Source organism: Pecten maximus, chromosome 5, assembly GCF_902652985.1.
Source record: "Pecten maximus chromosome 5, xPecMax1.1, whole genome shotgun sequence".
NCBI lineage: Eukaryota > Metazoa > Mollusca > Bivalvia > Pectinida > Pectinidae > Pecten > Pecten maximus.
In genome coordinates this window covers 40,619,443-40,638,576 of record NC_047019.1, presented here as the reverse complement: position 1 = coordinate 40,638,576, position 19,134 = coordinate 40,619,443, and the positions used below count along the sequence as shown (strand labels likewise).

The window sequence follows — 19,134 nt, the reverse complement described above, 5'->3', positions numbered from 1 at the left end:
AAGTATGAGAACTCTTCATACAAGTTTATGTATGTCCTAGGTTAGTGTCACTGAGTAACAATAATAGTAAATTATATGGGAAATAACCCAATGTTATAGACGTGAGTGGAGATCTGATAGATCATATGCTATCAGTGCTGAAAGAAAGAAATGCATCTATTATAAATCAAGATTATCACTATGGATCTTCAAATTCTCATATTACAGGTATCACAAAGTTTTGAGGAAGGAGAAGTTGAAACATGAGAAGAAGGCACTTGATGAGCTGGAAAAAAATGACCCAGATGGTTACCAGGAAAAAATTGATGATATCAACAAGCAGCGTATACAGGTATACAGGATATAAACACATCTGGAATATTTAGAGCAAACATTGTTAATACATGGGATGGTACATTTTCAATCTTCTGTCCAATAGTCTATTTTTATCACATAATTGATCTGTTCTAATTTGTCATAAGTGTATGTCACATATATAATGATATGGATGCGTAATAATATTGTGCTGTCATTAATTAGTTGCACCATATATGATCGTCTCAGTAGTGAAAAACAGTCTTGATTCAAAGTTTGCCAGGGGAAATAATGTGAGAGTTTCCCTTCAATTTCTCATAATATGTGAAGGAATAAAATCTCATGTCAATGTAATATGAAATTATTTTACTAGAAAAACAATTTGATTGATTAAAGCTAATTGAACTTGTTTTGAAGAATTAAGTAAATTCCATATTACATAAACACTTAAGTAAGATCCTCTTAGTCTGTACATCTAAACCACAATTTAGTATACATTGGAATTTATTCTGAATCATCAAATAGATTCTGATTTCCATAACTAAATATTTTGTGCTGAAATGATTATTTTTCCTGAAAAGTATTTCACCTCAGTAAGTCTGAACATGCCTTGGAAAGCAAGCCTTTCCATTAAGCAGTTATGTTCTGCTCTTGCCTAAGATATTGCAGTTATATTTTAGTACTATCATAACTATGTAACAAGTTCCTTAATTTGTTGTAGGAAAGGATGAACCTGAAGCACCGAGGTGGAAGCAAATATGCCAAGAAGCAAATGATATATGCCAAGTACGATGACAAGGTAAATATATCATAGAGTCATCCTAATAAAAACTTGAAAACAGTTGAAAGGAAGTGTCATAGAGTTATCAGTTTCTGACTATTTCTAAAATTAGTCTGAAATCAGATGTTTACTTTATAAACTGAGTCTTCCGTATGTTATTGAGATCTAACGTAAGTCCATGTCCGGTTATAAGCCCTTCCATATATATACCTGATCTAAGACTTATAGGCCTCATGTAAATTGAAAATTTTAACCTTAATTTAAAAATAATGAAAAATACATTGTGTACATTATTGATATCATTGCATAAATTTACATATGTACTGAACATGTACATATAATACCTGTAATACATATAATCATATGTCAAGGGACTTTGACGGGTCTAAATCAGCTTATTGGCACGAAAATCTTGACCTGTCTATAAAGACCATTTTTAGCTCACCTGCCCCTAAGGGCCGATTAGCAAATGCCATGGCGCGTCATCTGTCAACATTTCCTTCAAATCACTACTACTCAAAAAGACCTGAATAGATTTGAACCAAATTTGGTCAGAAACATCCTTGGGGAAGTGAAACAGATTTTGCATAAATGGTAGCTGTGACATCACTAGTCATCACAAAGTACTGTATGGATTTGAACCAAAGTTGGTCAGAAACTTACTTTGGGGAAGGGTAACAGATTTTGCATAAATGTTGACTCTGAACCCCCTGGGATAAGAAAGGTGGGGCCCAATAGCGGAAATAGAGGTAAGTCCTTTAAATCGCTACTAGTCATAAAGTACTGAATAGATTTGAACCAAATTGGGTCAGAAACATCCTTGGGGGAAGGGGAACAGATTTTGAGTAAATGGTGACTCTGACGTTCTCCGAGGCCAGAGGGGCGGGATCCAATAGGGGAAATTGAGGTTAATCCTTAAAATCCCTACTATTCCTGAATGACTAAATTAATTTTGATGAAATTTAGTTTTAAGCATTATTGGGCAAAGGAGATCTAATGTTGTATAAATGGAGTGTTTGGTCCCTTGGGGGCTGGAGTGAGGGGGCCTTATAAGGGAATTGTTGCAAAAAAAAAACAAATAAAATATTCATTCTTCTTGGAGAACAACTGGATTTGGTCTGTGTTTGGTTTAAATCATAGTTGGAAGATTCATAAAAAAAAGGTAGAAAAATGATTGCAATGTAACTTAAAATATTTTTGCTCTGGTTACTGAAATATCCAGTTGAGCGATACAGGCCATCTGGGCCTCTTGTTGGTATCTCCTTTGAGGGGTCTTTTGGACAGGTTGGACTGTACATGTATATATAAAGTTTGGTACAAGTACCAACTGTATCACAATATAGTACTTTGTGCAATAATATGTTAGAATAATGAATCCCTAAGACGGTTGGATTGTCCAGAGGTACCCATTATTGTCAAAGGAGAATTGAGTACAAATATGTTTAAACTTTATAAAGAGGGGTAAGTAATAATCATGATGTCTATCCATACATCATTATATCCCTTCTTTGATAATATTTATGAAAAGTTGCATCCATCCATTCCACCGGCAATGAATTCTGGGGATTATTTCCAATACTGTGTCTGGTCTCCAAGACATGTTTGTTAGTACATCTTGGAAGACAGTGTATTGTGTACCAGATTTAGGTCATAGTTGACAACCTTTTGGCCTTCATAAGTCATTTGATAAATGATAACAGAAAATTAAATACAGTAGCTAGGATTGTTACAAAAATTTAAAAGACTACCAGAGTCTATCTACAACTCAGAGAGCATCTGTTATTTTCTTTTGAAATATAATCAAAATGTACCAAAGTCTATCTACAACTCGGAGAGCATCTGTTATTTTCTTTTGAATATAATCAAAATGTACCAAAGTCTATCTACAACTCGGAGAGCATCTGTTATTTTCTTTTAAATATGATCAAAATGTACCAAAGTCTATCTACAACTCGGAGAGCATCTGTTATTTTCTTTTGAATATAATCAAAAATGTACTAAAGTCTATCTACAACTCAGGAGAGCATATGATATTTTCTTTTAAATATAATCAAAATGTACCAAAGTCTATCTACAACTCGGAGAGCATATGTTATTTTCTTTTGAAATATAATCAAAATGTACCAAAGTCTATCTACAACTCGGAGAGCATCTGTTATTTTCTTTTGAATATAATCAAAATGTACCAAAGTCTATCTACAACTCGGAGAGCATCTGTTATTTTCTTTTGAATATAATCAAAAAGTACTGAAAGTCTATCTACAACTCAGAGAGCATATGTTATTTTCTTTTAAAATATGATCAAAATGTACCAAAGTCTATCTACAACTCGGAGAGCATCTGTTATTTTCTTTTGAATATAATCAAAATGTACCAAAGTCTATCTACAACTCAGGGAGCCTATGTTGTTTCTTCTAAATAATCAAAAAGGATGTACAATGTATATGAGACAAATTGAAATATCACTAAACATTGTTGTTATTGCTTGCAGATGTGTGAAAATCATGTCATGAATAAAATCAGTAGTAGAAATAATTTAACGTTGAGCTAGTTAGGGACTCTCATTGACTGATACGTGTATTTCTTTGAAGAGGGGGATATTGAGGTTTAATTGCAATGTAGATCTAGAGGTTACAAGAAGTAATAGAAGAGGCACATTGGGTTTTTGGGGGTTTTTTTTTGGGTTTTTTTTTTTAGGCTTTTTACGTCAGCTAATATAAAGTCTCAGGTGACCTTTTCAAGTCACCTTTTGTAATCCATCAATTTACATTTTTTACTTCAACGTAGAACTCCTGAACTGATTTTGACAACATGGTCAAAAGTCAACCAAAATTGTGAATTATATTGTCTCCAGCCACCAGAGGGTTGAGGATCAGGACAAAAGGGGTTAAATTGACTTAAATTTCAAAAAATTTCTCAAGACCCAAATATGGTAGAATCAAATACATTTACACTCATAGATGAAATGTCTTAAGATGCACATGTTTTACCAAAATTTTGAATTTTATGACCTTAAGAGTATGGTTCTTATTTTTGCCTCTACGGAGGGGTAACTTTACTATAGTTTATATAGGGACATCACATTTTTGACTATCATTTTTTGAATATCTATTGGAATTCTTTCAAACTTGGTTCAAATATCAGTATTGGGTGGCAGTTTGATAATATGTACATGTTGGCCTGACTAACCCTGAGGAATGATGGGTGGGGCCAAAAAGAGTCGAATTGGCCGAGATATTTCAGAACTAGTCAGGTGACCATACAGGCCCATGGCCTCTTGTTTGCTATTTGTGTTTTTTTGTTGTTGTTGTTTTTTTTGTAACAGTTGAAAATTGTTCCTCCAGTAAAGATGTACCGACTGCAAGGGTTTGGGAACCCTGGGGACAGCCCCCCAAGACAATTTGTGTCTTCACACATGAGAGCTGTTATCCATATGTTCTTATTCCCCTCTAAATGTAAAAAAATGTGTTAAGTATGTACATAAGTGTTAAATAACTATTGTTCCTCTATATAAATATTGTGGTATCATGCACTGATCTTTAACCTTGTTGTTTTTCCAGGCTCGTCAGTCTGTCCAGGACATGCTGCAAAAGAGTCGGGACCTAACCAAAAAAATGATCACAGAAACTGGTGAGAGTGACTCAGACGGAGGTGTTTCTATGGACAGTGAAGACGAGAGAGCCATGATGGAAAGTGAAATGAGTGGAGACAGGAATATGCCACAGAAAAATCCATGGATGTCTGTAGGATCTAAACATCCTCAAACAACAGGATTTGAGAAACCAGTAGCAATAGTTAGTACAGATAGTCAACAGGACCAATCAGAGCTTCCAGTCAGTCAACAGGACCAATCAGAGCTTCCAGTCAGTATGGCAGAATCAGAGTCACAAACTAATGAAGATGCTAATATAGATGAGATTGAAAAAATCTTCAAATCACCAAATGTCAATGTTAAAAAAGAAAACAGTCAACTTCAGTCAAATGTCAAAGCAAAAGAAGATAAAAAGCAGGCAAAGAAGAAAGCAAAAAAGCAAAAAAGTAAGCAAAACAAATCTGGAACAGAAAAAGATCAATTGAAAATAATCAAGCCTTCCAAAGATGTGACAGAAGAATTGGAGGAAGAGGAAGATGATGATTTAATAACTGAAACCCTAACAAGGAAACAGACCTTGGAAGACATTGAAGATGGATTGCTTGACAAAGAGGAAATGGACCAAAATAAAACAAGTAATAATAAAAACAGTACTAGAGAGATTTCAAGGCAGAGTAAAGACAAGAGTACAGAGGTTCAGGTCGATCCAAAGAAACTTTTCACATTGGAATCAAAGCTTTCAAATATTAAAACACCAGATGTGGTTACAGGAAATGACGAGGAAGACGATGATTTAGATGCCGATGAACAACAGAGGTTAACAATTGCTCAAGCCTTTGAGAATGACGATGTTATTGAAGAGTTCACTAAAGAAAAGAAGGGAATTGTAGACCGGGATAACCCCAAGAACATAGATTTAACGCTGCCTGGCTGGGGCGAGTGGGGAGGGACAGGTCTTCAAATGTCAAAGCGCAAGAAAAAAAAGTAAGTCTGTCAAATTGAACTATTGTTGAAGGATGAAAGCAATTAATGTTGTATTTTTTATCTCGTTATGTAGACTGAATTTCATTTAGTTCATCATATTTGAAAATCATATTTAAAAACTATTTTTGACTTGATTTGCATAAAAGATATCCAAAATATACTGCTTTGATGAATTAATATCTAATGTAATGTTTTTGGTTCAGATTCATTATCAATGCTGGTCCAGCCATTCCTAGGAAGGACAGTCTATTGGGAAATGTCATCATCAGTGAGCTAAAAGATGAATCCATGAGGAAACACCAGGTATAAATTAAAAACATAAATTAGCAATAAATAAAACTTACTGGGATCAAATTGGTTCTCCTCAAACTTCAAAATGACAATAATATGTTAATAATGGAGACTCTTCAGTACATTTGATTTAATATATTTATATTGTCATCATTGTTTATAACTATTATTGAGAATGTACAACTACTTTTTATAGCTTTTATATAATACATGAATTTGATGAATATTTGGATTTTGTTAATAGTTCAGTTCATTATATTCCACGGATCTATATGCCCATAAGTGGAGTATTAAAACATACAAGCATTTCCATTGAATGTGAAAACAGTTATAAAGATCAGGGACAGTATTAATTTTACCAGGTAATAAGACGTGACTGAGGATGCAACAATTACCCTTGGACATTGTGAGAAAATCTCATATTTCTGAGCTTTTCAATTAGTTTTAGAAGGGTTTTACCTATCATAACTACCCAAACAAACATTTTTGTTGAGACCATATGTGAATTACCCAGCCCACATATTAGTATATCATGTGAGAAGTGGGCAGAGCTAGCTTTTACCTTGATCCCTCAGTTCGCTAATTGTTCAAAATTTCAGGTGTCAAAATTACCATTTCCATATGCAAATGTACAGCAGTTTGAACAGAGCGTCCGAGCACCAGTTGGCAACACCTGGAATCCAGAAACGACCTTCAAGGACCTCATCAAACCAAAGGTCATCACCAAGCTTGGTTCTGTCATCGATCCCATTGATATGGCCGAAGTCTCCAAAAACCAGAGAATGACTAAGACCAAGAGGAAGGCAGACATGGCATTTAATGATACTGATGATGCACACAACAGTGACAACAAAAAGAAAAACTTTAAAAAAGCCACTGCAAAAAAACAAAAAGCTAAAAAGAAAGCAAACATTCATTGAATGAAAACATTACCCTGCAATGCATATTGCTTGTGATGGTGATTCTTTATTGAATAAAAATCTAAAGTGAAATATTTTTCAATGAAATACTGAATATGTGTCAACAATATTTGTGCTTATATGAAGCAACTAGCCTGCGAGATTATGGGATAGGTCGCTGCCTCATTAGTACCCACCATGAACTGAGAAGGGGGGAACTGTCAACTTTTGTGTCTGTCTGTCCATCTTTCCACACTTTCACTAACTTAATCTTGTTCATACAGGCTCTGTCACATACACTCTGCTCACTGGAAGTTATACATGGGTATGGGTTCACATAGGAGAGGCAGTGTGTCATGTACCAAAACTAGGTCACGCTGATCTACTCACTCTTCCGAACATTTGACCTTTGACCTGTATTCACAGGTATGAAAAACATAGAAAAAATAAGTTTACTTATCCTTCAGAGCTGTATTAAAATTGCAAATGTTGTATAGATTACAAATATATATACTTTATTACAGGTAATATGTAGGGTTAACTGGCAATGTTTACATATCTAAAACATGCCATATTTTTCAGAATTGAGCATTTTTACTGTACACTGCTACCTAGGAGAGGCAGTGTTTTTACCAAAAGTAGGTCAAGCTGATTTATATTTTTTATTTTTCATTGTCTACAATTATTTCTACATGAATTCATCATCTTCCACATCCAGTGGGTGACTAATTTGCTGAATTATCTTCTTCATATTTGTGATATTTGGATATTCTGGTTTCACTCTGGAGAAGGAGTGGAGTGACTAAGCTGTTGTTTTCCTGTCAGGGTCCATATCAATGCTAACATTAAGAAGTACTATTTAACAAGTTTCTCAGAAATTATAAGCATTATAGCAATTGCATTTGATACATTGGTGAATGTTAATGCATACAAATATGAACATGACAAAAATAGAGATTTTGATAAATGATCCATTTCAATTAGCTCGAATTATTCAATAAATGAAGAAGCTTACCCTATGAAACAATTCCACTTTGTTAACAGAATTGTTTTGTTATAGTTTTGTGGAGAAGTGAGGACTTATTGAGATTTTTTGTGTTTTAGCATTTTTGTTTTTAAGACAGCCACCTTGTAGTTTGTGAATCAAGGTAACTAACTGTGAGTAACTGAATAAACTAGTGGTTAGATTGAAGTCAGATGAACCCAGTACAGTTTTCAACATACAATTAGTGTACTACTACCATGTTTGGAAGTATTAGAAAGAAAAAAGTATTATATGGTGTCTTGTCTTTATGCTCTGAGCCCCACTTGATTTGCACTCTTCTCAGAAGAGAAGCCTTCTAAGAAGATCGCATTCCATTATATGTAAATCGAGTAAACCGGGAGAATATAACCCAAAATAAACAAGTTTTTAAGTTTTCTCAAACACTAGGACACAAACACATGCATGTATGTGTTATAAATCCTTCTCTAGTGAAACTCATCACTCGCACACTTAAAACATGGTCGCCGCCATCTTGGAAGATAAATCATCCAGCTTCAAGACAGAAGAGGTAGAAGATCTTCCAGAAGCAGAAGAGCTACAAATCAAGTCACCGGAAGATATATTCTAGAAGGAGAAGAGTGCAAATCGAGTGGGGCTCGGATGTTATCTTTCAGCTTGTGTTCTAAACAATAGCTTACTGTAAAAGTGGAAATGATCGTGGCGTTTACATTTTTGCTTATTTCGCGATCATTAAAACTCCGCGAAAATATCCACACACAAACATAATAACATGTGAAAATATTGACACTCAAATATTTCCACCAAATAAACTAAATGCAATAAACTAAAGCATACCATGTCGACATTCAAGCACCATATCGTCCATTTAAAGTTGTCATAGTCGGTCATGAGACATGCATAGCTATACTAATTTGAGTAATGAGTATAATGATAGTATTTTATCTTATTCAATGTTGATTTATCACTGAACTTTCTTCATTTCGTGATGATTATGATCGTTACTACATTACTGTACAGATTAATCGCGGAGGTGCTCTGCCATTTTGTAGCTACATGTATATAGGCCCCAACACAGCACACGTTTCATTTGTGACACAAAAGATAAACTTATGTATTAGAAACGTAAATGTTGAGTCTCTGCATATCGCACTGATATTGCATGTTATTTATACATTTTCAGGGCCTAAAGTTGCAATCAGCTGTCTCGTGCGTGGTGTATTTAGCAATGATCACACATACAACCCATTAACTTAAACGTGCCTGTTGATCAAAGTCTTGGTATTTTTACTGGGACGATTGATGGGGCTTGCCGAAAAAAACTTACTTGATGTACAAGCCCAATGACATCGCAGCGCGGAAATATAAATACCCACCTCGCGAACAGTTTGGAAGCTGACTAAGCTAAAATTTCAAAATATCCACTTTTACAGTATTAAACTGAATATTGCTATACCCATACAAATATAAGACACTTGTATCCTCAACATTATCAGGTTTGAAAATTATATCGTCTTCAGTATTCCTTAGAGATATGGACAGTTTGAACCTAAGTGTCTTAGTATGTATTCCCTAGAGATATGGACAGTTTGAACCTAAGTGTCTTAGTATGTATTCCCAGAGATATGGACAGTTTGAACCTAAGTGTCTTAGTATGTATTCCCTAGAGATATGGACAGTTTGAACCTAAGTGTCTTAGTATGTATTCCCAGAGATATGGACAGTTTGAGCCTAAGTGTCTTAGTATGTATTCCCTAGAGATATGGACAGTTTGAACCTAAGTGTCTTAGTATGTATTCCCAGAGATATGGACAGTTTGAACCTAAGTGTCTTAGTATGTATTCCCAGAGATATGGACAGTTTGAACCTAAGTGTCTTAGTATGTATTCCCTAGAGATATGGACAGTTTGAACCCAAGTGTCTTAAGTATTCCCTAGAGATATGGACAGTTTGAACATAAGTGTCTTAGTATGTATTCCTTAGAGATATGGACAGTTTGAACCTAAGTGTCTTAAGTAAGTATTCCCTAGAGATATAGACAGTTTGCACCTAAGTGTCTTAGTATGTATTCCCTAGAGATATGGACAGTTTGAACCTAAGTGTCTTAAGTAAGGATTCCCTAGAGATATTGACAGTTTGAACCTAAGTGTCTTAGTATGTATTCCCTAGAGATATTGACAGTTTGAACCTAAGTGTCTTAGTATGTATTTCCTAGAGATATGGACAGTTTGAACCTAAGTGTCTTAGTATGTTTTCCCTAGAGATATGGACAGTTTGAACCTAAGTGTCTTAAGTAAGGATTCCCTAGAGATATTGACAGTTTGAACCTAAGTGTCTTAAGTATGTATTCCCTAGAGATATGGACAGTTTGAACACTTATGTCTTCATTATTCACCAGAGCTATTGACACTGTACAGTTTGAATGTAAATGTCTAAAGTATGTATTCCCAAGAGATATGGACAGTTTGAACTTAAGTGCCTCTCGCTCTCAAGGCAAGAATAAATGTCTCATTTGTTTTATACAAATGATGGGGTTGACCCCTTAGGGGCTTGAGGGGCGGGCCAAAAGGGGTGTTTTGCAATATTGATATTAACGACTTCTTCTCTGGAACTAAGCAGTGCATATGACATTGAAATTTCAGTGGTAACATCCCTAGGTGGCTGGGATTCAAATGTATACAGGGTTAGCACGGGCCTTGAGAAAGCCTTGAATTTCATTGTGGGCCTTGAAAAGCCTTGAAAATCCTTAAATATTAAGGTTTCATTAGGATAAGTGAAACCCTGGCCAATAATCATTTTGATTCAACTTTGTCTATGACACCTTCCCTAAAAACGTTACTGTTTTAATAAATGTTTATAAGAATAATCACCATATCAAGTTGTATTTTGATCAAGTGGATAGTTATAAGTTGCTTTTTTGTTCTCTTGTTCCCTCTCAAGATGACTTAGATGGAGTGTAAAATGGGCCTTGGATATTTAATCAAGACATTGAAAAAGCCTTGAAAAGGCCTTGAATTAGGTTAGTTATAATCCGCATGAACCCTGGTATACAAATGATGGGGCTGACCCTACCAGAGAATGGAGGGGTGGGGCCAAAAAAGGTCAATTTGGTAATATTAACGATCTCTTCTTGCAACTAAGCAATGTATGACATGGGAATATAATTCCTCAGGTGACTGAGATTCAAATTGATAGAAATAATGGACTGGACCAAAAGGGGTCAATTCGGTGATATTACTATACATATATATTCATGTATATATAAAAACGATTTCTTTTATTTTTGAAAATGTTCAGATCCCCACCCCCTAACCATTGCTGGTCATCAAAAAATAAACGCATTCATGTTGTAAAAATAGGCCCTGGGTTCTTTCCCCACCCCTGAAGACTGAATTCCTCTGTTATATCTTTGAAACCATTCGGATTCCACCCCATAACCATAAATAGCGTTGCTGGGCATCAAGGGATGAATACAATCCTGATGTAAAAATAGACCCAGGAGTCTTCCCCTCCCCCAAGGGACTTAAACACAATCATGTTGAGTCTGGGTTTTGTTTCCGAGTTATGTCTTTGAAGCAGTTGAGACCCCATACCTGGTGTATAGCATTGTTAGACATCAACAAATAAAGCTTTTGGCGAGTTGAACATGAACATTATTACCTCACCGGTTATGAGTAACCATGAGCTAATGCTGTATCATTGGCGTCAACGTACCACCCCACTTTAAAGTTTTTGGGATCAGTTTTTGGAAAGCTTCTAAGTCCAAAAGTATACACCTCATGCCCTTCTAATTTGGTTTATACATTCATTAGAGGTCTAGTAATGATGTTATGGCAAAATCATGCAGAAAAAAATTGTGATTTTTTCGAATTTTACCATTTTGTGGACTTAATTTGTTTTGGCACCAAAACCCACTTTAAAGATTTTGGGGGTAAGTTTTGGAAAGCTTGCAAGTCCACACCCTTCTTATTTGGTTTATGCATCCATTGGAGGTCTAGGAGTGATATTATGTGACGTACAATTTCAAAATGACATGCTTATACAATGTAGATACATAAAAATTGAATGCATAGTGTGATTGCTGCCGCCGGTCAGAACTTTCACAATCATTGATTGCACTTGTTTTGATGTTTGTTCAAGTCAACCAGGTGAACGATACAGGCCCTCTGAGCCTCTTGTTTAAATTTTCATTTCATACCTGGTAAGGAATGGATGAGTTAAGAAGGTAAAAAAAGATGAAGCTAAATGATTAAAATCTGTTTTTCCTCTGAGTTAATTAATTACTTCAATTGTTTTAATGGACTTTTTATTTAAAACATGTGAATCACCTACATGATCTTAAGTGGCTACAGTAATCACTCCCCCCAGAAACATTATTATATTATGTTTCTGCTCTCCCCTTTCACAACCATCGGAGATCTCTAGCTTCCACTGGAACTCCCAGTGAATATAAACATAATGTGAATCCCTTTATATGGGAAACTATACCGGTTTCTAGGCATATGATATCCCTTTTACATTTTGTAATGGCATATATTTACTACATAAGTGTATGACTATAGGCTGTTCAAATGAAGGTATTATTTCATGATTTCTGTTAGATCTAATATTGGTAATGTAGAAAAACTAGTCATAATGAATACTTTACTTAGATACTTTATTTAGATATATACTGTATATATATATATATTTATTTATATTTTTTTAAAGTATTTCCCCCGCATTTCCTATTTCTTATCATGCAAACTAAATCTGGTGTCATGGTTTGCCATAGGCACTGTGCCAAAGTACAGTCCACAGGGGCATGTAACAATGTTTAACAGTTACAGTTACAGTACTGTATAACTTACTGAAGTATAGGTCTAACAAGCATGTAATAATCACAGAATCAGTCTCGTTGTCGTTGAAAAGATGGTTTAGCTTATTGATGAGAAACTTTAACGTCATTTCTTTAAGGGGTGTTGTATGTTTAGGCCTATAGGTCTAGTAAGTCTATAATACACAATACCTCCCCCAGAAACATAGTTACGGTATATGCCCTTGTGGTAAGCCTACAGCCGGTTGGTCTACTGCGGTCTGAGTCCTGCAATAGATAGCCGTTTAACAAAAAGGAAGCCGGATTAACCTAGCTCGAATAAAAACTTTTTTCATTGGTTGTCGTTATGTCACGTGATGTCAACAGTGGGGTAGGCTATTTGTGATCGGCTGCTCGCCATGGCTTATACACATGTGTGATCACTCTAAGGACGGTGACATGGGGGACGGCATCGACATGGTAAGACAGATATTGAAAAAATATCTCGGCATTTATATCTATATTGATTTCTATTCTCATGCCATGCCTACTCTAGTTCTACTGCACTGCATTTCAGTTTGTATGTATTCCTGTTGCTGTCATTGAAAAAGTTCTAGTTATACACGCTAACACGGAACAATAGGAGGAATTAGACTGTGTCAAACAATACGGTAATGCTATTCAATAGCCAATTCAATATTCTCAATGCCTTTGTATGTTTTGAAAGGTCTGATTAAAGGTCTAATCTGACTTATTACACAAGTGGTATTTAATTGAACACGTGTCTCGTACAGTATAATGTAATCGTCTGCTAGGCCTACTGTCCCGATACTCAAATTCAAGACTTTAAGTTATCGACATAAGGCAAGCTGTTGTAAAAAGTATTGGTGATTTTGAATTAACATTTTTTTACTTTATTTATTTAAATAATTATTTGAATTGAATTCACTGTCAAATGTGTTCTTCATATTTAAATGATCAAATTTAGAAAGAAATTGGTAGCCTAGATACATGGGTTAATAAGGGTCTGTTTGATGCAGATACGGATTTATCCAAAGTCGTATTTAACATGTAACAATACGAGTTTACACGTTAGGTTTTAGGCTACCTACAGAGCTGTAATTAAAATTGTGTGTTGAATAAGGTTTATTGTTAGATTTTATATTAATTTCTACTCTAAATTTGGGGGTTGAAGTCTCACCACTGTAAACGGAAATTGGAGTTCTTGTGATTGGCTGCAACAAATACCTATAGTAATTGTATGCTGATTTTTTCATTGATTTAAAAAAATGACTCAATGTATGTATACATATAATACACCTTTCATGCAGAGAAGGAAATTAAATGAATTATGAATAAATTTGGTTGTGTTGAAGACCAGAGTATACATGTATTTGGATTTAATTACTACTTATTTTAAGTCAGAGTGGTTAATTAACTACCTGTCATATATTAAAATAACAATTGTTACTTCATGGTAATACTTTGAATATATGGCAAGGAACATCAATAATGTGTTGACGTGTGTAGATCTCATAACACACTGTTCTACATGTAGCTGAGGGTGTCGGTGCTATTGACCTGGGATACACATCAACAATAATCACCAGAGATAATAGTGATTGATGATGACAGGTTCAGGTTGTTGTGGTGTTGGGATTAAGTTAAATAGTGAAGGATATATAACAAAAGCAAGCATTGTGGGGCTTGTATTGGCGGTCTGTTTAGTTTGATACTATTTGTGTCTGCATGGGTTAAGAAGAGCTACTGTACTAAATTTGAATGGCAATGAAAGTACAAATATATTGATAACCAAGTTATATATGGCGATTCGACAAACCATATGATAATTAAATATTTTCTGTTTTATTTTAATTCAAAATTCAATGCAGCAGCTGTTGTAAACAGTATTGATAATTTTCATTAACATTTTTGACTTGATTTATTTTAATTTTGATTACCGGTAATCCTTTTAACTCAACATGTGAAACTGAAAAAAAGCTCTGTAGTCATCATTAGCATGATTATGGCTGGGTTTTTTTTTTAAATAGCACTAGGAGTATAACTGTAGTAGGGACACATGTTCTCTGGCTCCTTAGAATATATATTATATTGAAAAATGACAAAACAAGAGAAGAACATTTCATGCAGATTTCCTGCAGAGTAGTTAGAAGAGGCAGGTCACTAATTACTATCAATCTGATTAAAATTATATCTTTATCTCCTGTTAATAGAACAAGAGCGTAGATCAAGATTTGATTTTAATTAGAATGACATTACTGCAAGTCTGTGGAAAAGTGTAACAAAATCAAAATTTATATGTTTCACATTAAGTACTATCAAGGTAGTGTAACTAGGGAGAAACCATATATGTATATTCTGTAGACCAAGATAGTGAGTATTTATACAAAATCTGGTATGTCATTACATTGTTTGGCTTGGTTATGATACGGGTAGTCTTGTTTTGAAAAGAGCAATCAGAGAATAAGTATAATGCCAGGTTTTCGTTGGTGCCAGAATTTGCTGTAAATCATAAAAAACTGAATTTATCAAGATGTTTTCAAGAATCCTTTTCAAGCTGTGCAAAGCTTTGTAATCTAAAAAGGATCACCTTATTCTTAGACTTTCTTGTATCTTGTACATCCTGACATGGGAGATAAAGGACATGCATGATGTCAGTTCATTTAGCCATAACTCATTGAACCTGTAAACTTTAATAGAATATCATGTTGATTTATCGTTCATTTAGGGCCATCAAATACAGGGCAAAATATCTCAGCAAATTAAAGAGGCATAATTGCTAATAAGACATAAGGTTAAAGGAGAAAAGAGGAATACCATATTACTATTATAGGCACCACTACATAACAGTATAATCAACACACTTCAAAATTATCAAATTGAGCCTATTGATTTTCTTTCATTGAGCCTATTGATATTTTTTCTTTCATGCATGCCGACAGTTATGTTGAAATTTAAGTTTTGTATTCTGTAATATACATATATAGTGCTTTGGATATTTTAAAAAACAACACTTTTTGTTCATCAGGAGATGTCATGGGAAGCAGCATGGGTTTGAAGTGTAATTGATGGAAATGTGACGTGTGACCTTGACTGACCTTGTCCTGACCATGTCAGAGAAAGTGGGACAAAACAACAGGCTGATATTCCGAATCAACGATCATGGTCAGGGCCCAGAACTCCTACGACAGGTGTTCTTGGAAAGGGGCTGGATTGAATTTGATGAGGATGATCAGGAAGAACATGAATGGAACCTATGGTGGCGCACGTCACGTTTCCGTAATTGTGATTATGACCAGATCTATCCATGGCAACGATTGAACCACTACCCAAAGTCAACTGGCATCACAAAAAAAGACTGTCTTGCTCGCAATCTCAAGCGGATGAAAGGTGTACATGGGGCAGGGGTATATAATTTCAGTCCGATAGCTTTTAATCTTCCAAATGACTATACTAGATTTGTTGCAGAGTATGGAAAGTTAAAACAACAACATTCTGAATCCAAACATATACTTTGGATTTGTAAGCCAGCTGACTTGTCCCGTGGTCGGGGGATATTTCTCTTTCGGGACATCTCTGATTTGCAGTATGACTGCAATGCTGTTGTCCAGCAATACATCTCCAACCCATTCTTAATAGGAGGATACAAGTTTGATATCCGTGTATATGTGGCTGTACCGTCCTTTCATCCTCTTAATATTTACATATTTGAAGAGGGTCTTGTAAGGTTTGGAACAGAAAAGTATGATCTAAATGCCTTACATAATGTTTTTGCTCATTTAACCAATACTTCCATAAACAAACACAGTCCTGGGTATGCATTGGACAAGGAACGTGTGGGTCCAGGATGCAAATGGACAATCACACAGTTACGACAGTACTTTCATCAACATAATGTCAATGACAGTACACTATGGACTCGAATCATAAACATTATCATTCTGACTCTACTTGTTCAAGCTCCCCAAGTGCCAAAGTGTGACAACTGCTTTGAACTTTATGGATTTGACATCCTGATTGATGAAAATTTAAAACCTTGGTTATTAGAAGTAAATTTTAGCCCTGCGCTTAGCTTTGACTGCCAAGCTGATCTCCTAGTCAAGAAACCTTTGCTTCATGACCTGATGAAACTGTTGAATTATAACGAGAAAGATTTGGAAAGAGGTGGAGATGCATTCAAAAAGCATCATAGTCGAAGCAGAGCTTTGGATCCATATGATCGTCACTCATCTATGAGTCACACCAGTCAAAGAGGAGGTACTCTTAAAAAGACAACATCCTTCCACAAAAACATATCGTCATTGAATAAACAGCAGACAGCTGTACAAGAAAGTGCATATTTTATCAATGAGGTGCCCGAGTCAAAACATGAAGAAAACATGTGTTTTGGTTTACCACTTGCCACTCCAGGAGATGATGGGCGGCCTAGTAGTGCAAGTTCTGGAATCTCTAGTGTAGACAGTGAGAAACTTGAGGGCACAGAAGAAGGGGGCCTGATGGATAGACAAAGGACAATGGGTATGATGTCTGAGCGATCAGCCACTGCATGTAGTCGAAGGTTGGTCAGTCGAGATGGTCGGATGAAGCCTGAAGAGTATGAGGAGGTGAATAATAATAGTGTTAAAGGAAACATTCAAAACTTTATGGAAAGGTCTGCTACTATGTCATCTGTGGTGCGAAGGGCTGACTACCAGCAGGGATCACAATCTCTTACAGAAAAAGGCTCTATAAAAAGTTCCTATACTTCAGACAGTGGAATATCAAGTTACTCTAATTCTAGTCATGAAAATTCAGACTTGACAACAAGGCCAGACTGTCGGAGGAATAGCAAGCTGTTGCCTCAGAGATCGCAGACCAACAACTTACTATGTCAGCAGGCAGACCAGAACCAGATCGCACACAGAGGAGATGCGAGTCCATTGTTTGGTCACAGAAATAGTACTCACAACATCAAATCTCTTCAGCCTAATGAAACGTCAAATACACTGAAGAAGATTGCAGCATCTGGGATGACAAACTCTCAACAACACTATCGTAGTAATGGAATTAGTAGTGGTGCTGGGAACATGAAAATCCGTAGGAACTCCATGTATCAAACACGTTCAGCTGTCCGGTACCCCACACCCCGGTCAAGTCGTGAGTCTACTTCCAGTAGATACAGCAATTATCAAGGTAACAATAATGCTGTATCAGGTTCAAGGACACAACTTTATGTGTCAACATCACCTGTACCTCGGAGGTTAACTCGGAATGCAGAACGACAAATTGCTCCTCCTGTACGAAAGAGCCAAAATTCCCGACTTGCCTTGAGTAGCAGGCATCGTGTGAACTCCAATGGACCCAAATCAAAAGGTCCATGTTCCAAAGTAGGGGACATGTTTTTGGTGTTTCCTTTCAGCGATGTCACACTACGGACAGCTAACAGCACCTTAGATCCACATGTTGTGATTAAAGAGACACAGAGACTACTTCGAGAATCAATTCATTCGGTGGATAAGGGTTCTCAAGGACAAAAGGTGGGTGGACATTTGCCCTATGGACAGCCATTGGATGCTGACAGACTGTGGGGACCCATTAAACAGCTACCAGAAGAGGCTGCTTGAGTTAAGGTAAATATTTTTATTGCACCTTGACATGATTTATACAAATTAAATTTTATTGTTACTGTCATACATTGTTAGATTGTATTTAACAAGCGTTTGTTATATAAACATATATTTATAATGTTAAAATCTGCCTTTCTTAAATAAATACATTCTTTTTTTTTCAACAGTTTCCTTACATGTTCATTTGAAATAATGGCATTTTTAAATCGACAAACTTCCTTTCTGTGATTGAATTCCAACCAATCTGCAGTGTGGATGATCAACATAGTGCCAAACTGACGTCATAGTAACGCAACTGTTCTCAATAATTATCCTTGCTTCGTTTGCTTCATTTGTAGCGCATAGCAAAGTATTTTCATGGTATTGATAAAAATGACATAAAAATCATGTCAAGTGATTTTGACTGCATCTATATGCTCACAGATGCAGCCCAGATTAACACTGCAATAGGAGATTGTGGTGTCAAATGTAAATATTTGCTACTAAGTATCAACTTTCTAAAATATGTACTGCAATACAGATTGAGATTCTGGGTTGTCGGGTTAAGTTCTTGAGCTCTACCAAGGTCACTGTGAAAATTTTAAGAAAATCCTTGTGAGTGCCCTAGCGTTCCCAAATACAAAGGACCTTAATGTTTCACACAAGTTTGAGTTTCAAAGTTGTTTGGTAATGATCTAGGTCACTGTTACTATTTTTAGAAAATCCTTGTCAGCACTCTATCAGCTTCGTTCCTGAAGGGTTTTTGATCTAATATAAAAAAAAAAATGTTTTTTTTTTTTTTGGGGGGGGGGGGGGGGCTTTGAAGGTAACCAAATAAATATTGTCCCTGGTTCAAATATATTTTAGTATATCAATTTAACAGCCACAT

The 19,134-nt window shown here is 35.6% G+C and overlaps 1 protein-coding gene across 1 annotated transcript in view; it reads left to right on the top strand.

The window, feature by feature from the left end:
- LOC117328027 overlaps positions 1-19,134 on the top strand; it is a 46,919-nt gene that overhangs the window by 14,630 nt on the left and 13,155 nt on the right. The window contains exons 10-15 of the mRNA XM_033885350.1: positions 208-331; positions 1,016-1,093; positions 4,636-5,651; positions 5,855-5,954; positions 6,542-6,706; positions 15,831-18,269. Of these exons, the coding sequence (XP_033741241.1) occupies positions 208-331; positions 1,016-1,093; positions 4,636-5,651; positions 5,855-5,954; positions 6,542-6,706; positions 15,831-18,263 (3,916 nt within the window). The 3' untranslated portion in view covers positions 18,264-18,269. The remainder of the gene's footprint in view (positions 1-207; positions 332-1,015; positions 1,094-4,635; positions 5,652-5,854; positions 5,955-6,541; positions 6,707-15,830; positions 18,270-19,134) is intronic.